Raw genomic sequence first — 23,521 nt, forward strand, 5'->3', positions numbered from 1 at the left:
CAAGCAAAACCCAAAACAAACATGTATGCCATACGGCGCACGCGTTACTGAAGCTAAAAGTTTAGCCTTTGTCACTAATGTAACCACTAAATAAAGACATATAGAAATCTCTACGTTACAGACTGTATATGGCTGGTATTGGTAGTTAAAAGAAAAAAATACACACCAGTATTCCACTTTCTCCCTAAACAATTTAAGTATCAGAGTCTTACATGTGGTTATTTCGGAAATGTTTGTACGTGCTCCTTCTGACCATGTTACTGTTAACTGTTACTGACCATATTAAGTTTAAGTGCCTGTGGGCACTTTTCCTGTCCGTGGGGGGTGGACCGTCTTTCATTAGAAGGTTAGTCTGTTCTACTCTGAGAATGTAGAGGGGGTGGAAAGTGCCCGCGGTCATTTAATTAGTATTAAAATTCGCACTGATTCCCTTGCGAAGATACAGACATAGGAATATTCGTGCGTGGTAAAAAAAATGTCATAAAAATGACAAAGTGAAGGCTGTGAAAACATTCACAATGTACTTTATACACAAAGCAAGTGTTCTCACAACTCTAGGAGGTTTCGTGAAAATGCTACAGGTGTGCCAAAATCATTTTTTTAAATTCAAGGTGACTTTACCGCGGTTTTCATTTTCAGATTGTGAATCAAAAAAGGCATTTAATTAAACACGCGATTGCGATTTTAATCAATTACTGTATTGATTGAAACACACATTCTGTACAGATACAGTACAGTCACATTCTCCTGTCGTCCAGTGGTGTAAAACAAATTAGCAGGTGATTGAGATAACAATGCACCGCCCACTGAGTGAAATGTTCTCATTTGTTCTCAGGTGTAAAAAGAGGTGATAATTCTTAATAATTCCGTGTCGCATTAACTAACCTCTTCAGTTTATTCCGCCAGACAGTACATGAACATAATTATATCATTATTAATTTGTTTAGATATGCAATTCCATATTATATTCCCTGTTAATCAAATTCTAAAAGTATGCATTTGTTAGATAACAAGCGAATTCATAGAAAAGGTTAAAAGACTATCACTTTTCACAAAGTATATAATCCTAATATGGTCAGAAGGAGCACGTAAAAACGTTTCCCAAATAACAACATGTAAGACTTTGATGCTTAAAATGTTTAGGGAGAAATGGAATACTGGTGTGTATTTTTTCTTTAAACTACCAAGACCAGCAATATACAGTACAGTTTACATACAGTAATATGTTTATGTTCCTAAATTAATATCATTTATGAGCATGTGAAAGGCATGGTGAATCGGAGATTTTCAAGAATTACTTTGTATGATTGGAAACGAATGCGTGATCGGATCAACTAAATGCTGTGGTGTTACGTTTTGTCAATGAAAAAATAAACTCTTTTTGTTTACAAAGACGGTTACAAAGAATGTGGACCAGGGTAATACTTTGAGCTTACAGCTTGTCCAAGGTCATTCGTTATTAATACTATTAGTAATATCTTTGGTAAAGACTTTGATGCATAAAATATTCCTGCATAATTAAAATATTTATGATAAAGGTGGTAGGTTGTGTACTTTTGTCCAACAGAACAATCTTGCTTTTATAAAATATACCGCCTTTTTAATGTTTAATGATTAACATGCTGTAATACACTGTTTAAATTTAAAAGTCTAAAGAGTATACAACTTAAATTCTTAATTGAATAAAGATTGTCCCTCAGCAGTGATCAGGATTCAAAACCGACGTTTTCTGGTGACAGCTCAAATGCTGGACAGGAGAGGTTAACCTTTATTAGCTCCACCTGGCGGTTTTACAAGGTGATTCCGGATACTATTAACATAGTCTAATTTGCATACGGTATGATGCGGTATACTGCGACACGCCCACCGGTTATACTGCAGCATACCCCGCTTGTTTTGAATGGCTGCATCAGTATATACAGTATATTTATACAGTATACAATCACACTTCCGTTCATAGTTCATATTTATATTCCTATATTAATATTGTTTATGACTTTCAGAAATGTTATGCTCCTCTTATTTTTATGCTCAGCTACCAACATTTCCTTTAGTTGTAAAATTCCATATTAATATTCACTATTAAGTGGATTTGAACATGCACAGTAAAGAGATTAAATGAAGCAATCGTTTCACAAACAACCAATGCACCTGTCAGTCATTTTGGCCAGCCAATCACGTACTGAGGTATTCTGCAGATGATTTCCCACAGGACGGGGTTTTACCATGCATTTTGAATGGCTACATCTGTACATCATCTCAGGTGGACTCTCCAGCTATGGATCCAAGACTTCCTTAGAGACTGGGAATTGTGCAGATCTCCCTGATAAATGGCTCTGAAAGAAAGTGACAGTATTGCAAAAAATAGCATTTGCAAACTGGTGCAAAGAATGTGTTACAGAGGTAGAGCTTTTATTTATAGAACTGTGGACATAAATACTACAAGCCTGAGACTTTAACAGTAGAACCCCCCCTTGTTGATTAAGTGATTAAATCCTTTTTGATGACAAACGTAAAACAGCATAATTAACCTACGATGTAGAAGAAAATGTCCATATGCTTGCTATCAATATGATTGTCATTTTTCAGATAAATTGAATATTTTGTGGTTATAAGTGATACATTTAATTTGATTATTCAGAATATTTTTCAATGCAGCCTCTTTATCTCAGTCATAATGTGGTCACAGACAAAATAGTATTGATTTTGTTATTCAGTTATTTTATTTGAATTTGTGGAATTACATCTACAGTAAATGTTCTCACATGAAGCAAGACCTCCCAAAGTGAAAAGCTTGCTAAATTCTCTAACACTTAGTAATTTCTGAATTTTGATTATTCCCCAATTTAATAGCATTATAACAAGGCAGGTAAAAACTCTCTCACTCTCTCATCCTAGCATTAATCCCGCATCAGCAGGCCGTCTCCATTTGGTGGTTTGAACCAAATCTTTGACGTTGCCATTAAATGTGACCGAGAATACTCCAACTGGCGCGTCGCTCCGCCTGCTGTCAGGGGGGACGGGGAAGAACAACGTAATGTAGTCGATTCATAGGGGGATTATTAGGAGGCATAGGAAATTTGGCCAGGACGCCAGGGTTACACCCCTACTCTTTTCGAGAAACACCCTGGGATTTTTAATGACCACAGAGAGTCAGGACCTCAGTTTTACATCTCATCCAAAAGACAGAGCTTGTTTACAGTATAGTGTCCCCATCACTATACTGGGGCATTAGGACCTACATGGACTACAGGGTGAGCATCCCCTGCTGGCCTCACTAACACCTCTTCCAGCAGCAACCTTAGTTTTTCCCAGGAGGTCTCCCATCTAGGTACTGACCAGGCTCACACCTGCTTAGCATCAGTGGGCTGCCAATTATAAGTTGCAGGGTGACATGGCTGCTGGCAGCTAAAAACTGACAGTAGACAAAACCCTATAAATGGGATAAAAGGGGTGTAGTGCAAATTTTCCAGATTTCCTTTAAAAAAAACATTTGTGTTTCCATTTAAAATGACAGGAGATGGGCAAGCATAATTTGAATTACACAACTTGATAGAGAATTTTTACTTTTTACTTGCATCATTAGATCCATTTCAATAACAGATTGTGCCACTATAGGCAAGACAAGACAATGGACACAAGATAAAAACCACTTTGGACAGTATAGTGGTGCACTGCAGGGCACACACACACATTCAAGAACAGGGCAAATTTTAGAGATGTTAACAGACATGTTTTTGGACTATGGGAGAAAAACAGAACAAGTGAAAACCAATAAAGCTAAAGAGAGATTGTACAAATTCCTCACAGAAGGCACCTCAGGCTGGACTCAAACACAAAACCTAATAGCTGTGATAAAGTAACAAGAAACCACCACACTACTATGCCACCCTCTTATTTACATGTGATATTTTATTCAATAACCTCTTTAGTGGAGCTAATGATTTGTGCATCTCTAAATTTAATCAGATTCTTTACAAATTAGCAGAGTGTAGCATAGTGAACAAGTCAGGACTGTGGAAATGGGGTTGAACCTCCAGAGGGTGGTGTTGTAAAAGTCCTTGGGATACATTCCCTGCATTCTCATGAGGAAATAAGAAACTGTCTGCACCTAGGTTTGGCAGCCTCCTAAAAACACAGTACTCCCTGTGTTTGTCTGAGAAGACCTTCACCATCACTCGGGACAGTGAGCCTGAAAGATCTCAGGGTGAGATCTTGGGGAATATTTATAATAAAGGTTAAGCTATATTCTGGTGTAGTAAAGTCCAGTTAAGACTTTTTTTATTTAGTAGAACCCTCTGTTGTTTCTGTGTCATCTTACTGATTAGAAGGAAGACAGTAAAGGTGCAAGGTCAACTAACGGAATTGACTAACTGAAAAGCTTCCACTGCTTTAGGTTTTTTGACACGGAGTTAAAGTAAAAGAGTAACTACCGTTTAATCTTCATTAATGCAGGTTGTGATTATGTGCTGATCCCCTTGTTATATTAGAATTGACTCTATTAAACAGAGTCAATCCCTCACATTAAGTGCCAATAAATTGTGACAGTCTTTATCATCACTTACTGCTAATAAAAAGAGCAAGATTGCAAATTGGAGTTAAGACAGGAAGCCAGATTAAATTATTAATAAGTCATTTGCATGATCTTCCCTTTTAATTTCTAAATGATATAAAATGTGTTTAAAATATTTTTTAAAAGGTTCAAGTATACTCATAGACCAGTTCAAGACTATTTTGTCTTCAAAATTCAAAGTAATTATGTTCAGAATGCAGATGAATTTAGACAATTTAGATAAACTTACTTTCTATTGAGAAATTGTCTGAGGGTGAAAATCAACAATTTTTCATGTTTAAAGAGTTTATGGACGAAATAAAAAAGCATGTTAATCCTTTTTATATTTTCCAGGCATTTATATTCAAACCAATCACTATGCTCCTTTGCAAACTATATGTTCTGAATCTCGACTTTTGCATTTAAGAAACAATAAAATGTAATGAAAATGTTTATTGATTTTGTCTTTCATAAAAAACAGAAGTGTTTACTCTTTAAAAATTGGGTGACTACAATTCTGCTTGTGTGACTGATGAAACCTGATTGCCACAAAATGAACTTCAATTAAGGAAAAACACCGTAATTGAAGTACCATAGCATACTTTTTTTTTGTTCTTTACATGACATTTAAATGTGAAGTGTTTTCAAAAGAAAACATCACACTTAATCTTCCTCCCTATACTATCATGTATGCGTAGTATTGCAACCCATACATAAGGTGAAAATTAAGAAGATTGAAAGATTCAAATAAACTTTTGAAAATTAGATTATAAATTATAGTTTACCCTTGAGAGTCAGTAAGGTTCCATTCCCAAAGCTCATGTAGTTAAGGAAATAAGCTGTGCAGTAGTATGTTGCCTCATCTGATGGCTGAACACTGGAGAAACTGAGAGTAAATCTTCCTTCATCCTTTGTCACCTTCACTCTTTCATTGTTTAAAAATTCTCCATAAGACATTGTTCCCATAAGATTATAAGAACTTGAAGCCATGCATATAGGTGTCTCTCCAATGGGATTCTTTAACCAGAACAGCTGAGCTACTTTTTCAGTGGCGAAAAAGCACTCCAGAGTGACTTCTTCTCCAAGCTGCACTGAAACTGTAAGATGAGGCTGAGAGACAACATCGTCTTGAGAAATTGCTATGAATATAAAAGAAAACAAACATTTGGAACTGTATTTATTCTATGGGAAAAATTAAAATCAGTGTAATTTTGAGGAAAGTATATATACTTTTATTTATGATCACAATGTTTGGTACACATTCATATTCTTTCAAAGCAAAATAATTAAAAAGCTTGAAGGATTCATGTAGAATAAAGCATGAGAAAAAAACTAAACTCTCTTTAAAGTAAATCATATATAAGAACTTACCTACTTCAAAGCACAGCAAAATGATTATATATTGGCTGATCATCCTGTTGTCTCTTCAAGTTTAAGGCTGTTCACTATGGAATGAAGGGCTTCAGTTGAACATGGGGTCTAAAAAAGGAAATGTGAAGATAAGACTATCATCTGAGTGGGTGATTTTGAACTCAGAAAAGTTATTTTTTCATGGTCAAAAGGAAATCAAGAAATCAAACACTGTGCTCACTTTGAAAAAAGAAAGGCTTTGAGTCAGTAAAGAGATAAGATTACACTAGTTTTTGAAAGAAAAAACATATAACATTGCTTCTTAAGGCATCACATCTTCCTTTTGAAGAAATCATAACCAGTTATTTCTGCATATATAAATTAAATATAAAATGATCAATATGTTAAGTCAGGAGCTAAGTCCAGTTACAGTAGATGTTGCTTAATCAATTTTAATGATTTATTCCCATTGTTTTGTTAATCAGCCTTGAAACTGAACTTTGAATATCTGCCCAGATATATATAGATAAAGTACTGGGGGAAACATGCACAGTGAAATTAGCACAGAACGAAGGTAAATAAATTATAAGCTTGCTGAAGTTGTCCCAGGACGGCAATAGCGAAAAGGCTGATGTGGTCAATACATCATCAGAGGCTTGATTTTACAATTTCCTCAGAAAATAAATAATGTGAGACTAAAAGAAAGTATGGGGTAGTAAAGAACAGAGCACAGGTCATTTTGATGGTTGTAGAAAACTGAAGGAAATTGGACAAGTTACTATTTTCTGATGTTTTATAAAATACCTTTAAGAACTACAGTTCCTTCAGAACCTATAGTTACTACAGGGACAATTTCCAATATTGTTGGGTTACAAACAGTTTTTTAATGAAGAATGGAAATAGCTAATTTATGGAAGTACAGTTGTGTGCAAAATGTAGATACCCCCGGTCCAATTGTATGTTGTAGTAAATATCTAAGTGAAAAGAAGTTGTGTGGTACAAACTTAAACATGACATCTTCCTGCAAATTATAATACACAATTAATATTTATTTACAGTTTTATAGATATGAAAAATAATAAAACACTGAATATGGCACATGTAAAAGTTTGGGCACCCTGACAGTCAATCCTTCGTAACACATCCATTGGCAAAAGGCGTAGCTTCCAAATGTGTCTCCATTTCCCCACAGATTTTCAATAATATTTAAGTCTGGAGACTCTGAAGGCCATTCCAAAATTTAAATTTTTCTTTCCTGCAGGTACTTCATGGCTAATTTTGAGGTATTTTGTGGATCGTTGCTGAGTTTTCCAACCTCTTTTCTGGTTCAATTTCTTCACAGATTCAGGCACATTACCTTCTAGGATTTGTTGACATTTAGTTGAATCCATTCTTCTTTCCAGCTGCAGAGTATTTCCTGTAACACTAGATACTACTCAACCCCAAAAGCATAATAGATCCACCTCCATGCTTAACAGTCAGCAAGGTGTTCTTTTCTTTAAATGCTTTTTTTTCTCCAAATGTATCTTCCATGGTTGTGGCTAAAGTCAATTTCCTTTTCATTAGTCCATAGCACTTGCTCCAAAAACTTTCCAGCTTATAAAGGCTGTTTTGAACAATTTAAATGTTGACTTTTGTGATAGAGGTTATAGCACCCCTGGGCAAACTACAACCTGCGGGCCTGATCCTGCCAGCCAGTCAGTTTTAACCATCTCTTGAGGTCAGAAATAAATTAGTCAATATTCGCCATTTTCCACCTTGTTTGGGTGCTATTTTTTCTTACATGTCATTATTCTTGCCGCTAGATGGTACACGAATGCAGTACAAATTTGTTTCGCTTTACTTAGGTTCGTAGCACGCATCCCTATACAACGGTGTAGAATTATATACAGTAGTTGCCCTTGTGCCCAATCCAGTTCAAACCAGTCCACTTAGTAAAATATTGCATCCTCTGCAAGGAAAGTGTGTACGAAATTCACAGAGACCCTCTCAACAAGTGAGTGCATCATACTCCGAGGGAACATGCGTCAAAATGAGCGGATTGAAGAAGCAGAAATTTGTCAGCGAATGCAGAGTGTTTAACAAAGAATGGACTGCAAAATACTTTTTCACAGAGGTTGGAACAAAGGCTATATGTTTAATTTGTAAGAAAAGGGTTGCAGTGTTCAAAGATAACAATCTCAGTCTGGATTTTTCTACAAAACATGCTAACTATGCTAGCAATCTGTCATGTGAGGAGCGGGCTAATAGAGCTTCCAAACTAGCCACTAGTTTACAGGCTCAGCAAAATGTATTTTTCTGGCCTTCTACCATCCAAGAGGTCAGCACAAAAGCAAGCTACCTGCTTGCATTTAAAATTGGTAAACAAAGCCGTTCTCTTGAAGGAGTGTATAATAGAAACTGCATATATTCTCTTTCCAGAGAGCAGGACCAAAGTTGAGAAAATAACTTTATCACGCAGAACAGTTACCCGTTGGGTCAAGGTAGTCGGTGAAGACTTGGCTTGTGAGTTAATAAAAACATGTTTTTTATTAAATTTGCATTTTTTTCTCTCAGGTTATCATTAACCTTGAACTAATAAGTCTATTTTGGATTTTAAACTTATATAGAGCATAGGCTATTTGTAACAGCAGCCTGAAGTGGCCTACTATACAGTTTCAAAATTGTATGTGGCACTTGGGCCAAAAGAGTTTGCCTACCCCTGAATGGAAGTTTCCTTCTGACAGCTCTCCAGTACAGATTATTTTTGTGTAAGCAAAGCTATACTGTGGACACTAGAACTCTAGTGTCAGTTTAACTTTTCTGTAGGTACTTTGCAGTGCTTTGTAGGTACTGCATTGCAGATCTAACCAGTTCTTGAGCAGTTCTATCTCTGTTACTGAAGAGCATCCCATGATGTCACCGCCATTCTTCAAGGTGTTACACAGGTGATGAGCTGTGTTTGGTTTGTGCCAGGCAAATCGCTTTGCATTCAGGCAAAAAGGGTAGTTTCTGTACTTAAGCAGAAACAATTGTAATGTTTACCTTAGTATACCTAGGTAAGTTGTTGGTTAATGATTGTCAGGGATGAATACAGAAACACACAATATAAGATTGCATTAAGAGCACAGGAAAAATAAAGGAAGACAGAAGAGGCAGGGAAGAAAAGAGAGGAGAGACAAGAGTCCTGAGTAGTTGGGACTTGAAGCTTGCACAAGGGGAGAGCATCTACTTCATGATCATCCAAATCAAACCTGATTGGAGCTAAGTATTTGAACCTTGTTAGAGAGAGCTTGCTATTCTGTGTTTTTAGGGAACTTGGGTTTCCTGGGTAAAAGATGCTTCAGTTAGAAACATCATTCCTGCTTATGGTGCATTTTTATGGATAGGGATATAGGCTTCCATTTAGATTTTGGCATCCGAGGTGCAGAGAGAGAGATTTAACTGCAGGTTGCATTATATTTAGGTAGAATAGTTTAATGATTAATAATAGCATAACCTAACTTTATGGTGCAACCGCCCTTGTAAAGCCCAAGCCACCTTCACCACCCTCCTCCACGCATCTCGGTCCTGAGGCAGTCTTCGCCATCTTCTCACTCTCAACTTCCTGAGGTCTTCTTTAACATCGTCCATCCATCTTTTGTGGAAACACCCATGAAGCCGACTTCGTTCTGGCTTTTGACAGAAGACTTTCCGTACCCCTCAGGTATCGTCTGTCCGCTCTAGATGTCCAAGCCAGTGTAGTCGTGCTGCTCTTACCTCTGCGGTTATTAGAGGATCCTCATACAGCTCATAGAGCTCGATGTTGGTTCTTATTAGCCACTCTTCTCCTTCCTGGACTGGCCCCTAGATCTTTCGGGGGATCTTTCTCTCCCACGTATTAAGGAGTTCCACATCTCACTTTGTCAGCACCCATGTCTCCTCTATGTAGGTAACCACAGGACAGATAACAGTCCAATATACTGTATCACGTTCTTTGCCCTTCTCGACAAGTCTGGTCTTCATCAGGTCCTGCACACTAAAGTAGCATCGATTTCCTGCACTGGATTCTCTCTCTAATTTCCAGGCTGATTTCATTTTCTTGGATATTAGCAAACACAGGTATTTAAAAGTACTGACATTCTCGAACTGATAACCCTGGATTTTGAGCGGTGCGTCGCTGGTGATGGTGTCCTTCCTGGTCATCTCCATGTATTTGGTCTTTGCCATATTGATGGTCAGCCCAGCCCTTGACGATGCTTCTTCCAACTGAATAAAGTTTTCTTTAAGTGTTCGGACGTTCCTACCCAACAAATCAACGTCAATGGTCATCTTTACTAGCCTGATCAACTTCCATGCTAGCTGTCCTAGTATCTGGTACAAGTATGCTCTATCAACACTATCATATGCTTGCTTATAATCTATGAATAGTTGATGGACATCAATGTTATATTCATAGCACTTCTCCAAGATGCATCTGATAGTGAATATATGATCCATCATTGACCGGTTAAATCGAAACCCACACTGGTAGTCTCCAAGGACTTGCTCAGCATGGGCTTCTAAGTGACTGGCTAGTACTTTCGAGAAAACCTTATATGCAGTGTTCAGCAGGGAGATCCCGCGGTAGTTCGAGCAGTGTAGTTTCGACCCCTTTTAGTAAATGGGGCAAAAACAGGTAATGCTCCATTCGTACAGCATATTTTCTTCCAGCCATATCCTGCTTATTAGCTTATATAGACTGTCCGCCAGTTCTTCTCTGCCATACTTCAGTATCTCAGCCGTTATCTCATCTTTCCCTGGCGCTTTATTTTTCTTCATGCTCTATATAGCTTCCTTTGAAGACTGTAGGTGGGGTTTAAACTTTGTATTCTCTCTCAGTGGTATCTTCATTTGCTTCCTCTTATTCTCCTGTCTCATTCATCTCGCCGGTGTCATTAAGCAGTTCTTCAAAGTACTCTGCCCATCGCTCTAGTATCTTTCTTTCAACACCAATCAAGCTTCCTTCTTTGTCCACGCGCATGGCATTTTTATTTTCCTTTATATTCTAATACACTTGTCTCATCTCCTTGTCTCCTCAATTTCCTGTAACTTTCAATTTTACCATTCTCTCTTCCTATGTCTTGTAAGAGGACACTGGGAAGGGTCATCTCTAACAGGTACTTCCGAAACGAAACGCTGAAAATGCTAGAGATGGACCTTAGCGAGATGGCGGACAAAAAGAATCAGCTGACCAGTAGATGGAAAGGGTCTACCTTAAGAGACAACGAGACACAGCTGAGACGCATCAGGAACCGGGATATAAGTGGCCCGGAGGCAGTGAACAGCGCGGAAGCCGGTAAGGTGAATGCGTTTTGGAGGAAAAGAGTGGAAAGAGGTGGATGTTAAGGATCGGGCTAACGAACGACTGCAAGGAGAAAGGTTTATGATTTTGGATTACGGACACTGGTTTAGGATACATCGCGGATTGTCTTTATTACGAACTTTTGGAACTCGGAACGAATCAGGACTAAGGGAACGGATTACGGACTGTATTAGGAAGACAGTTGTTGGAAGAAACGCCACGGATCGGAGGACAGTAAAGTGTGGTGTAAGTACGACCTTCGTTTACATAAACTATTCCCCCGGAGACACCACAGTCTGCATAACCTCTTGGCTAATGTGTGTTTTCTGGAGTAGGTTTTTGTAGAATTTTTTCCTTGCTATCGTCATCAAACCAGCCCTCTCTCTTTCTGACTACTTGATGCCCCACTACCTCCTCAGATGTGCACAGAACCGTTCTCTTAATTATGCCCCATTCCTCTTCAATACTAGAGTTTTGTATCTTTTGTCACCCTTTTCTGATATTCTTCAGCTCTTGTCGGATCTCTTGCCAGTATTTGCCCATTGTACTTTCGGTTCTTACTTCCTCTATTTGTCTTTAAGATGGACATTCGTTGTCGGTATTTGACCTTAATCAAAAAGTGGTCCGAATCGATGTTGGCCCAACAATAGCTTCGGATGTCCAGTATGTCAGAGCTGTGCCTCGTGTCGATCAGCACATAGTCAATCTGGTTCTGTGTAGTTTTATTAGGCAACCGCCATGTCGCCTTGTGGATGCACTTATGTGGGAACAATGTGCTTCTTATGGTCATTATTTTGCTCATTGCAAAACTGATGAGCCTAAATCCATTAACATTGGTCTCTTCATGCAAGCTCTCTTTCCCTACGGTGGGTCTATACACTGGCTCCCAACCGACTTTGGCATTGTGTGGTGAGCGTTCTGGTGCACTATTGCTGCCGTCGCATCATCCAGGTGGATGCTGCACATTGGTGGTGGTGGTGGAGGGGAGTCCCCATTACCTGTAAAGCGCTTTGAGTGGAGTGTCCAGAAAAGTGCTATATAAGTGTAAGCAATTATTATTATTATTATTATTATTATTATTATTATTATTATTATTATTATTCATATCTCCAAGGATAATCTTGTCATGACATGGAGCTTTGTCATATGCTCTCTTTTTCTTCATCTTCAGCTTCTTCAGTAGGGGCATGCGTGTACATCAATGTTACATTAAACATCCAGGTCTTGCAGAGGCGTTCATTCCTGGCTTTATAGGCAATAACTGCACTCTTATACTCTTTCCGGACCACAAAGCCAGTACCAAGCATTTGGGTCTTACTACCGCTATAGAAAAGCATAGTCTTTGCATTGCATTATATCGGTACCTCTCCATCTAATCTCCTGTAGTGCCGCTATTCCTACATTGTACTTGTCTAGCTCATTTACTAAGCTCCTAAGAGCCCCCGCTCTATATAGACTAAGAACATTCAAGGTCGCAATCCAAAGATCGAATCCTTTTCCATGCTTTGGTCGATTCCTAGGATCCGGTCAGTTTCGCAACTGTTACTTTTTACAGGATGGGGTAGTTAGCCTCACGCCCAAGTGCGATGGAGGGGCTGCTTCCTTATAGCACTTGCTTAGTAGCTGTTTGGGGTTTTCTGGGTGACCAGAATGTTAAGACTCTGAAACGCCTTGTTTGTTAATACTATACATAGAGTTACTTGTGTGTTGTATGTTTTGTTGTGCGTAGTGAAGTCTGTGTCTTGTCATTGTAATAAATACTTGTTTAACTAATGGTGCCCAATATTATGATATTATAATAATGGTTGTCATTAATAATGTAATTATTATAACATTAGTATAACCCATTTTTACTCCACTCATCAAAGAGAACAAAGAACCAGAGAACAAACAACAATTCACTTGCCTGTAATCATACCAACTGCTTGGGTATATTCTGGAAAAGGCAATTACAAGCTGGGGGTTATAAATAATTATTTTACTTATTAACTAAACAATGTCTCTATTCCCCCACCATCCCACTTTTTCCCATCACTGGCTGCCAGTGATAACTGACTGACATCTAATTCATCTCTTTTAACCTCTCCCACTTCTATACTAAGAACTGCTATACTAAGAACTGCTATACTAAGAACTGAATTCTAGCATTGAAAGAAAAACATACTGTATATAGAGAGACACCTTTAGTGTTCATAAGAATTTGTCTGATGCATTATGACTTATGAAAATGTTGCACAATATTACTATTTCTGCAAGTATAATATGCACACACAGAAACTAAACAACTCTTTGTAATAACTTTATTTTATTGTTTTATTTCATTATTTTTTTGTATGTCCATCTAAATTACTAATGCGACTACAGTTTAAAGGAAAATGACATTTTGCTTTACATACAGTATTGTATATTTAAAAGTAAAACATAGCAAAGCACATAATAAGTGACATTAAATTATTTTTAACTGTCATTTGACTTTGAAAAACATAATAATCAGGACTCGCACAACTTGATGTACAAGTTAAATAATTACTCTTATTCTTATTTGAAAGAACACTGGTTTTTATTTCCAACAGCCATCTGATATTCCATTAAATTAGTTTTTTTAGGCAAGGGTCTTGATTTTTTATGTGTGTTGATTCAGTTCATTTGTTGATGTCTCACATCAGCATACACAACCTGTGTGTCCATCTCACTACTCTTCCTCCTGGTTTTGTTGTGAGCAAACTTCAGGGCTGCATAATTCAACATATCCATATCTAGATTCTGAAAAAGAAATGCCAATACAGTACATTGTAAATTATTAGCAAGAGTGAAACATTTCTAAAGTTTGAAAAGAAAAAAAAAGTAGGCAAAAATTTTAAGAAAGTCAGCGTATTAATGTACAGTTAGAATTCTGTTATGACTTGGGGGTAGCACAGTTTAGATTTTTCACAGTTACTTCTACAGTACATTTCCCATAAAGACTGGAATTTTCAGGACGCTTAGAAAAATAGTTATTCCTGGAGTTCTTTGGCTGTTTGCAAGAAATTGCTGGGCAAGATACAGAGGGTCAAATGATGTTTCTAATGATCTACTCTGGTTATTCATTTACACTGTAAATCAATTGGACTGTCAAATTAAAGAATAAACAGTCAACTGTTATTAGTTCTAACTTGCTGTTAGTTCACATGTTAGTGATGTGATGTAGAACAGGGAAATTGGAAGTTGTGGGCACCTACTGTATGTTTTGGGACATTTAGTTCTGGATGATAACATTAACCTTATAAATTGATTTCTTTATTTTCACCTATTTAAGTTGTTGTTGTGTATTTGGATTACAGGGACAGAATTCTTGTTTTTTTTAGGTCTCTAGTATTTAGGACTCTGGATTTATTCAATGGCAGTACAATCTCAACTTTATCAGAAGAGAGGATCTCACAATACCTAGTAGTAACATTTTTCCATAAAAATGTATTTGTTTAAAACTATTAGCAAACATCATGGCAGGTGCATAGAGCTAGTTGTGTCCATGGAGAGTTTGAGGTTGAACAGCTGCTTGCTCAAGATGGCAAGAAATATGACTCCTGTCCCGACATGGAAGAGGTGAATGCTAATCTGATTGCCACATCCGACCAAGCTCGAAAGGAGATTAGGAGGTGGGCATGAAGCATGGGAGTGGTACAAAAACATGAAATTAAATGTATGGATAGCGATGATGGATGCAAGAGTTGTCTGACACTAATGAAAGGAAAAGGCCTAATGTGAAAAAGTATATGTACATAGAGGCTCAACAGGCAAATGTCTGTTTCAGAACTTCATTATCCGCCGGACAGGTGTTTCTTAAGTCATTGACAAAATAGAAATCGTTCAGTAACAGATCAGTATTCCATAACAGAATATACAGTATTTTTTTCTGCTATAAAAATTCCATCCAATAGCATTTCTTTGGTCGGAAAATTAATAATTTGATGAGATAGTACAAGCGAAATGTTCTAAAATGTTCTTCTAAAAACAAAAGTTTGCCAGTGTCCTGAGATATAAAAGAAGCTTTAATCATATATAACACTCAGTATAAGTTAATTTTTTAAGTTTGTAAAACCAAAATCACAGATTTATTTTGTGTACTGTTCTTATTTAGATATTTTCTTATGGTATCCTTGCATTTTTCACATGGGAATACAGATGGAGCCATTCAGAATATGCAGTAGCAGTCTTCTCTGCAACAAGCTCAGCACACTTGAACACAAGATCATTCAGGACACTGAACTTATTTGCCACAGCACATGAACAATGGGATTCTTATTTGTGCTGTTCTATCAGTGCATGCACAGTACAACAGACAATATAGTACAACAGATAAATCCACACAATGTAGACAGTACTTCACATTACAAAACAGTAAATAATAAATAATAAAGAGCAAGTGAAGGTTTATTCCATGCTGAAAAGAGAAGAAAAGAAACACAACATTTCAGTTGTGGAGTCTTCTTCGTATGTGTCAAGTTTCACTCTCTTGTGTAACAATCAGGACATTTCCGAAACATTAAGCTTCTTAATTTTTTAAGTATTCGCTGTTACATTAAAATATTTTTCTTAAAACTGCTTTTGTTTTAAAATAGAATCACAGGCACAGCGATAAATTCAACTGCACTCGGCAATCATCCCCTATAGGCATTTTCCCCTGCAAAAGAACTCACTGCATCACCTGCAAATACATATCTAACAACACGATCATTCAGGGTTCCTCACCCAGACGATATCCTATATCTCCAAACCTTATTTACTGCATCTCTTGCAAAAAATGCCCAGCTATCTATGCTGGAGAAACCGGAAGGAGACTAGGAGACCACTTCAGAGAACATGTTAGGGCTGTGAAAATTAAAGATTTCTTCAAGCCCATAGTTTTGCATTTCACCTCAGACAGCCATGATCATACTGATCTCTCTGTCTCTGTTCTCAAAGATGTGTTTCTCAACAGCAGAAAGACAACAGAAATGAAACTCATCCTGAAACTAGGTTCATACCTTCCCCCTTCTCTCAATGACCGACTTATGTTTATGTAATCTTCTCTATTCTCGTGCAGGTTTTGACTTCGCACCTTTCTCCACCCCTCTTCATTTTGCACTTCCAGAGTGGTCTCTCTGCCTCTCCCCTCTCCTTCCTCCTCCACTTTTCCAGCTTTTGTTTTCCTGTGCAGTTTAATCTTTGCCTTCTACCCTGTCTTTCTCACACCTGAAGAAGGCTCCACGACCGTAACATTGTGTTTCCTTTCATTTCTTTTCAGCATGGAATAAGCCCGTTACCTGTTCCTATTATAATAATGTTGTTAATTCTGCTATCTGCATTAAATCTACACTTTCATTAAATTACATTTATTTCTGGTTTTAGTTTTCTTTTGATAACAGCATAAGAGATCACAATGGAACATAATTCACATTCAAAGTTGAAGAATGATACATTACCTGATTGTTTGTAGAGTTATTGGTTTCATTACTGTGGCAGATTTGTGAATTTTCTGAGGAACAGAGAGAACAAATTTCAGTGTTTCTGTGTGTAAATCAGTGTTAATAATTCCTCTTTGTTAATAGTAATTCCACTAATTCTTCCTTATGCAATTCCAATATACATTCAAATTATATCATTGTAAATGTATTGATATTTAAGGACTGATGCTTAGAAGAAAAAAAATGTATTATTCAACTCCATGACTTTGAATCAAAAGAAGAAATAAAAGTTGATTAAATAAGTCAAATGTTACGTAAATAAAATTGTTTAGATTTTATATTTTTATTAAAACATTTCTTTTATTAAAGTATTTATTTTATTAACAGTCCATATTTTAAATATCTATTTGAGTCCATTTTAGAACAAAACATTAATTGCCCATCCTACGTGTGCATTTAAAAGTACTATAATGCTTTCAGTGTACTATGTATTATTGAAAAATGTTCTTGGTGAACTGTGGTATTATCTCACTTTCCAGTGAGTAAAGTTAAAGATAAAGGATTAAAATTAACATTTATATATATTAAGTTGTGTTCTGCATCCAAGGAAGATTTTTATTTTAATTTCCAAAATTGAATCTGTTTTTAAAACTATTTAAGATTATTACTTTACACTTTAGAATTTAGTTTTTCATAATACTTCCATCCATTTTTTTGACTGATTCTAATTCAAGGTTACGGAGAGGAATGGGCTCAAGACAGGGTATGCTGTGGACGAAGCTCTGGTCGATCACAGGGCACACACAGACACACCAGATCAAATTTTCCAAGCCAATTAACTTGATAGTGGTGTATTTCTTTAGACCATTGGAGGACACCAGTACACCTGGAGGAAACCTGCACGAGTTGGTGGAGAACATGCAAGCTCCAGATCCCAGTACTGTAAACCAGCAATGTTTATTACTGCACCACAGAATATATATATATACAATTTTAAATGTTTAGAATTACCTGTTAATTATCTCCTTCACTTGAAGATGTCTGCTGGTAGTGAAATACAGTACACACACAACTCACCTACACAGTGTATATTTCTGGTCCACACAAGGACAGCAATCACAATCACACACACAGTGTTTGTTACTCCCAGGGCCAGGATAGCAGTATTAAGTTTACTTTTATCTGCAATGTATAAATATAGAGTTGTTCTTATAGATTAGATATGCTATTATTGAATTTTAAATCATAAACTTGTTCAATATTTTATGTTTGACTTTTTGTCTTGGATAATGTAATACATATATAATCTATAAATTGTAACAGTGCTCCATATTAATTCAGATGGTGTTTAGTATATAGCATAATTTAAGTAAATGTTTTCTAAATGTTGAAAAATTTTGTTCTGTTGACTCTGCAAACATGCAGAATAGACTTTTGATCATACATTATAAAAAATTAAATTATATTATAAATGTTATCAAAACTACACAGTTCAGAAGCTTTAAATGTATATACATAACACTAGATGATTTCAAAATCTGCACAAATTAAAAAAAAACTAAACTGACTTAAATGTTTGCATCTATTAAGAAAATATATAGGCATTTATATTTATACTGTATGTACATTAAGAATAAGTGATAGTTTATTAATTTAGATATTTATGCAACTCAAGAAAAGATACCTGATGGCTAAAAGCATTGATAGTGACAAATAACAAATAGTAACAAATAAGGAACAAGTAAAGGTTTAGTGCATTCTGAAAAGAGAAGAAAATCACAACATTATAGCTGTGGAGCCTTCTTCGGATGCCTACTTTAACTAACAATAACAAATAACTGTACTTTTAAGAATAACCTGAGTATTTAGCATGCCCATAATAAACAGTATTCATTACACAGTACAGTAATAGATTAGAAAGTAATTTACCTGTAATCTCCAGCAGTGTCCCATTCCCAAACAAGATCTCCCCACATATGGCCACAGCACAGTAGTAAGTCCCTGCATCAGAGTGGTTAAGATCCCCCTTGGGGAGGTTATAGACACAGCTCTGTATAGGACTCCCAGCCTCAAAGTTCCTCTCACATTGATCACTCCTGTCTACATGAGTGTAAATAATTCCTGGAAGGGATTCTCCTGATCCATGTCTGAACCAATAAACACTGTGCTCTCCTGCACAGGTCTCTGTGTGTATTGTACACTGCAGAGTTACATCATCTCCTAGCTTGGCCTGGACAGACATAGGCTGCTGCACAACACTCCTGTTCATTGTCTCTAATCCTATAAAAATATACATGAATTAAAATAAATAAATGTATTTATCACCAGTACAGACATTAAGTGGACGGTTACACTAAACCAAGTTTGCAATTACTTATAACACATGGAGTACAATTACTACAGTGGCTGCCAACTATGAACAGCTTTTTGTCTTTCATCCTGATTTCAAATTGTATTTAGTTAAAGTTTTAAAACAAAGTTAAAACAAAACAAACTCTAAGATGTTCTTTTAACACTACCTTAGTTAATTTTTTTCACATACAGTACAGATATATTTTTGCCACAAATCTGAAAATAAAACTTGAGATGGTTAATTTCTCTTTAAAGAATGTTTTAAAATCATATTTAACATCAGTACAATCAATGAGTGCAAATGCCAGTGAAGCGAAGTTTGATGTTTATCGATTTGTTTCAACAACATAAGATGTATTCAGTGGAAAATGTAAAAATTATAAATAGTGAGCTGGCAGGTCTAAATCTCTACTGCACCTGGTGAACCTTGACTGACACAATATTCATTTCTTTTATAAGAAAATTACTACATTTCTTTTTATGTTAAAAAAATCAAATTTATATTCAAAACAAACCAACACAAATAGTTTTACAAAATACTTTTTCTACATTATTCCTATATGCATGTGTGGTAATACAGCATATAAGACATGGATGTGGAAGTTAGAAGATGGAAAGGTTAAAATACACAAATATCAGTACATTTACATTGTAGTTTACCCTTGGGAATCAGTAGGGTCCCATTCCCAAAGCTCACATAATTATGGTGGTAAGCTGCACAGAAGTATGTAGCCATATCTGCTGATTCAGTGCTGATGAAAATGAGAGTAAATCTTCCTTTATCCTTTGTCACCTTTACTCTTTCATTATTTTTAAACTCTCCGTAAGAGATTATCCCCTTGAGATTAGATGTAGCTGTAGCCATGCATATAGGTGACTCTCCAATGGGTTTCTTGAACCAAAACATCTGAGCTACTATGCCAGTGGGGAAATAGCACTCCATAGTGACTTTGTCTCCAAGCTGCACTAATGCTGTACGATGGGGCTGAAAGACCATATTTGCTTGAGAAATATCTGTAAATAAAGAAAACAATCGGGACTGTGTTTAATCCATGGCAAGAATTAAAAGCAAAGTGTTGTGTTATTTTCCAAATATTACAATAAAATAGGCACAATAACCACAATAGAAATAATATGTGGAGCACTTCTTTAAACTATACAACATTTTTAAATTGCAAAAATTAGTCTAACAAATATCTCTGTTGGGTAAATATTTTTACAAGATATACTGTACAAGATCACATTGGCTGAAATACATTCAAGTTCTTTGAAAGCAAGAAGATTTACACAAGATTAAATGGTGAACATAATAAAGTGTTTGTTTAGAGCTAAGTACTATTTAAAGTAAATCGTAGATTTAGACTCACCTACTTCACAGAAGAACATAAGGGTAATATACAGACTGATCATACTATTGATTTTATTGTCTCATAGGAGCTCAAGGCAGCTTCTCTGTTGACCTATAGTATCTGGATTGAAGGACTTCTGTTGGACACAGAGTCTTAAAGAGGATGTGGGAAGATGACACTCACATCTGATTGGCTGTTTTGAACTCAGTAAAACTCTATAAGGAAATCAGATGCTAAGCTCCCTTTGACAACAAAATATCTCAGTAAAAAGAGAAGACTACATCTGCAACAGATCTCCCTCAGATGGTAGTGTACTAGGGGATACCTGTCCATCAAGCCATCCTTTTTATATTAGGGTTCAAGCACAAGATGGATCAATCCTATTATTATTAACCTACCTGACCTTGTTTTCTACACTGTATGTATGCACGCCTAACTCCCACTTAATTAGGTAAGTAGCAGTGGAATATAATCTTGATGGTCGATCCCATTTAGGCCACTTCACTATTCTTCTTGTCTTACCACTGGGTTGACATGGAAAAGATCAAGGCTGCAACTTAAGGTAAGCTTATTTCTTTCAATTTTAATAATGCTGCAATTTATAAAGCGCCTTTTGAAACCCAAGGACACTGCACATAGTGATAAAGAAAAAAAGTAAAAGAAAAACAATTAAACAAGAACATACAGATTCATACATATGGAATGAAGGGCAATAAGACATAAAGCCTTGTAAAAATTCAAAAATTTGTCTTTCATAGAGTGGGAGGAAAGGCATATAACAACAAAGGAGCAGCGACAATAAATGCAATGTCACCAAAAGTCTGGGTTTTAGTTTTAAATTTGAATGGAGCCTACGAGAGGGAGGGTAAACCATGAATAACAATAATATTATATTGAATACATGACAACTTATTTGGATAACCGATGTAGAACCTGTTTTGCAGGGGTATTATGCTGCTTGCACTGAGGATCTGGTGTGAGTTAAATCTAGCTGCAGAGTTTGGACATATTGCAAATAACTGAGAAAAGTGTTAGGGAGAATGTCGAGTAAAGAGTTGCAGAAATCAAGCCTTGATGTTTAAAAACATGAATAAGACACACAGAATCGGACATTGATAAAAATTGCCTAATGTGGACAATATTTCAGAGATGTAAAAAAGACTTCATAATCAAATTTTCCACTTGGTGCTCAAAAACAGAAGAGGATCAAGTAAGACTCACAGATTTCTGACTATGGCTGGTATGTGAATGGGAAATCCATACACCATTATTTTCCGGCTGAAATGTGTTAATCAATGGTAAAATGTACAGTATGTTTGCTTCAGAGAATTTTTATGTCAACCAGAGTTTGATGTCATTCAAACAAGAGACAAGTGACAGAGAGGTAAGATCAGAAGAGGAAGAGGTTTTAACATACTGTAAATCTTAGTATCAACTGCTTAACAATGTTTGTATATTATCTGACTGAGGAAGCATATAAAAAAAGCAATGGGCCCAAGACTGAATCCTGAGGCACACCACAATTTATGAGTACCAAGAGAAACAAAATACTGCCTTCCAGTATAACAAGAGCAGAACCAGTTAAAGACAAGATTGATAGAAAAGAATGTTTGCAGTCATTGGGCAACACTGAATGATGTAGTTTATCAAAAGCCACTCTGAGATCAAGGAGCGTAAGAATATGTATAGCCACTGAGTCAAACGAATTATTAAACAGCATGACAAGAACAGTGTCAGTGCCGTGATTAGAGTGAAAATCAAGCTGAATTGTTTCAAATAAATCATTACCATGTGAGCCTGCCTGCAGTTGTACCATGTGTGCAACTGGTGTACAACCACATGTTCTAAAACTACAGTATGCAAATTCCAAAGTCTCTGTTTTTGTTTTAAACCTTTTAAATTACTACAGATAATCTCACCTTGATATCAAGGTTATCACTGTCAAGAGGACTGTGAAGGACTTAGTAAACAATCTCTGTCTATTCCCCTGGTCTATTTATTGGGATTTCGTTTCCTGCAAGTGAAGCCAACTTCTTAATTAACATGTAAGAACATAGAAATCGGCCTGTCTTTGCAGTGTCTCAATGTTGCCCTCTGGTGCCACATCCCTGTTTGTATATTCCACTTCTGGCTGCCCTGTTACAAACAACTACAAAAGTTTTTTTAAATCAAATATACAGGCTTTCTTCTAAAACACAGCTTTCTTTTCAACACAGTATAACTAGATATTAATGTATGTATATAAGTTATACAACGTGATTAATATGTAATGATAGTTATGTTTCTTGTTTGTTAATGATCCATCCTATTTTGTTACCCAACTTAACAAGTGAACTTTCCCCACATCTCGATGGTTCATTTTGTACAATGAATTAGTACAAAGGTAAGAAATTAAATCACAAGCTTGCAGAAGTTGTCTTAGACAATTTACTATTGTAGTATTGTATGAATACTATTCTACTGTTTTATGTCTTCAGAAGGTATTCTTCCATCTTCCCCTCATGGTTAAATTGCAAACATTGCTGGGTTATGACAAGAATTTTGAATTAATTGAAGTGCTTTTTTTCTTAAAACACACTACATATGCAACAATTAAATGGTGCATGTTTTATTGGTTAACAATTTTGTTTTATGAAAATTAAAGATCAGATATATTTTGTTCACTGCTGTGCACTCACCCCTTAAATCAGTATTTTGTAGTCATCTTTTGTAACAATTACAGCTTTGATCTTCTTTCATATTTCTGTGTTGGCATTGCATATCTGGATTTGGTATTTTCTGTTGATTCTTCCATGCAGATTTACTCAAGCACTGTCAAGATGGATGTGGAGTTTTGGTGAGTCAAAATCTTCCACAGTCCTTCCACAGATTATCAATGGAATTCAAGTCCAGGCTTTGGCTGGGCCATTTAATGGCATTCACCTTCTTGTTATTAAAATGATGCTGCCACCACCATGTTTCATGGCATTTCATGGTTGAACAGCTGTGCTCATTTTCATGGACTTGTACACTTACTGTAGCTCCTTGGTCATTATGGTGAATTTTCTTCTGCAACATGCACTGTCAAATGATGGACATTATATAGAAAGGTATATTTCTTCTGAAATTATGTCAACCAATTGAGCTCAACACATATGGACTTCATTCATGGAAATAAGATGTTTTCCTGGGGTCAATTTAGAGTGAAATAGCA

At 36.3% G+C, this 23,521-nt stretch overlaps 1 protein-coding gene across 4 annotated transcripts; it reads right to left on the reverse strand.

Annotated features, from left to right (window-relative positions):
- Positions 1 to 13,487: 13,487 nt before the first annotated feature.
- Positions 13,488 to 20,527, reverse strand: LOC148676428 (uncharacterized). 4 transcript variants are annotated; one of them, XR_015926746.1, is made up of 5 exons: positions 20,351 to 20,527; positions 19,640 to 19,993; positions 18,557 to 18,907; positions 16,646 to 17,809; positions 13,737 to 13,967 (listed from the first exon to the last, which is right to left on the reverse strand). XR_015926746.1 is itself a non-coding variant. In XM_088607944.1 (4 exons), the coding sequence occupies exons 1-4, from the start codon at positions 20,387 to 20,389 to the stop codon at positions 13,897 to 13,899; spliced, it is 819 nt and encodes a 272-aa protein (XP_088464070.1). In that variant the 5' UTR covers positions 20,390 to 20,527; the 3' UTR covers positions 13,488 to 13,896. The 4 variants fall into 4 exon arrangements, 1 of the variants encoding a protein (XP_088464070.1); XR_015926744.1 differs by having other exon boundaries at positions 20,347 to 20,527; XR_015926745.1 differs by lacking the exon at positions 13,737 to 13,967 and adding an exon at positions 13,983 to 15,624 and having other exon boundaries at positions 20,347 to 20,527.
- Positions 20,528 to 23,521: the final 2,994 nt, after the last annotated feature.

Source organism: Lepisosteus platostomus, chromosome 2 (assembly GCF_059453375.1).
Source record: "Lepisosteus platostomus isolate fLepPlt1 chromosome 2, fLepPlt1.hap1, whole genome shotgun sequence".
Taxonomy (NCBI): Eukaryota; Metazoa; Chordata; class Actinopteri; order Semionotiformes; family Lepisosteidae; genus Lepisosteus; species Lepisosteus platostomus.

Coding starts and splice junctions, on each gene's coding strand:
- LOC148676428 (XM_088607944.1), bottom strand. CDS start 20,389: ATGATCAGTCTGTATATTACCCTTATGTTCTTCTGTGAAGTAG. Junction 19,994..20,346: donor TATGTTCTTCTGTGAAGTAG/GTGAGTCTAAAT, acceptor CTTTATTTACAG/ATATTTCTCAAGCAAATATG. Junction 18,908..19,639: donor GACCCTACTGATTCCCAAGG/GTAAACTACAAT, acceptor ATATTTTTATAG/GATTAGAGACAATGAACAGG.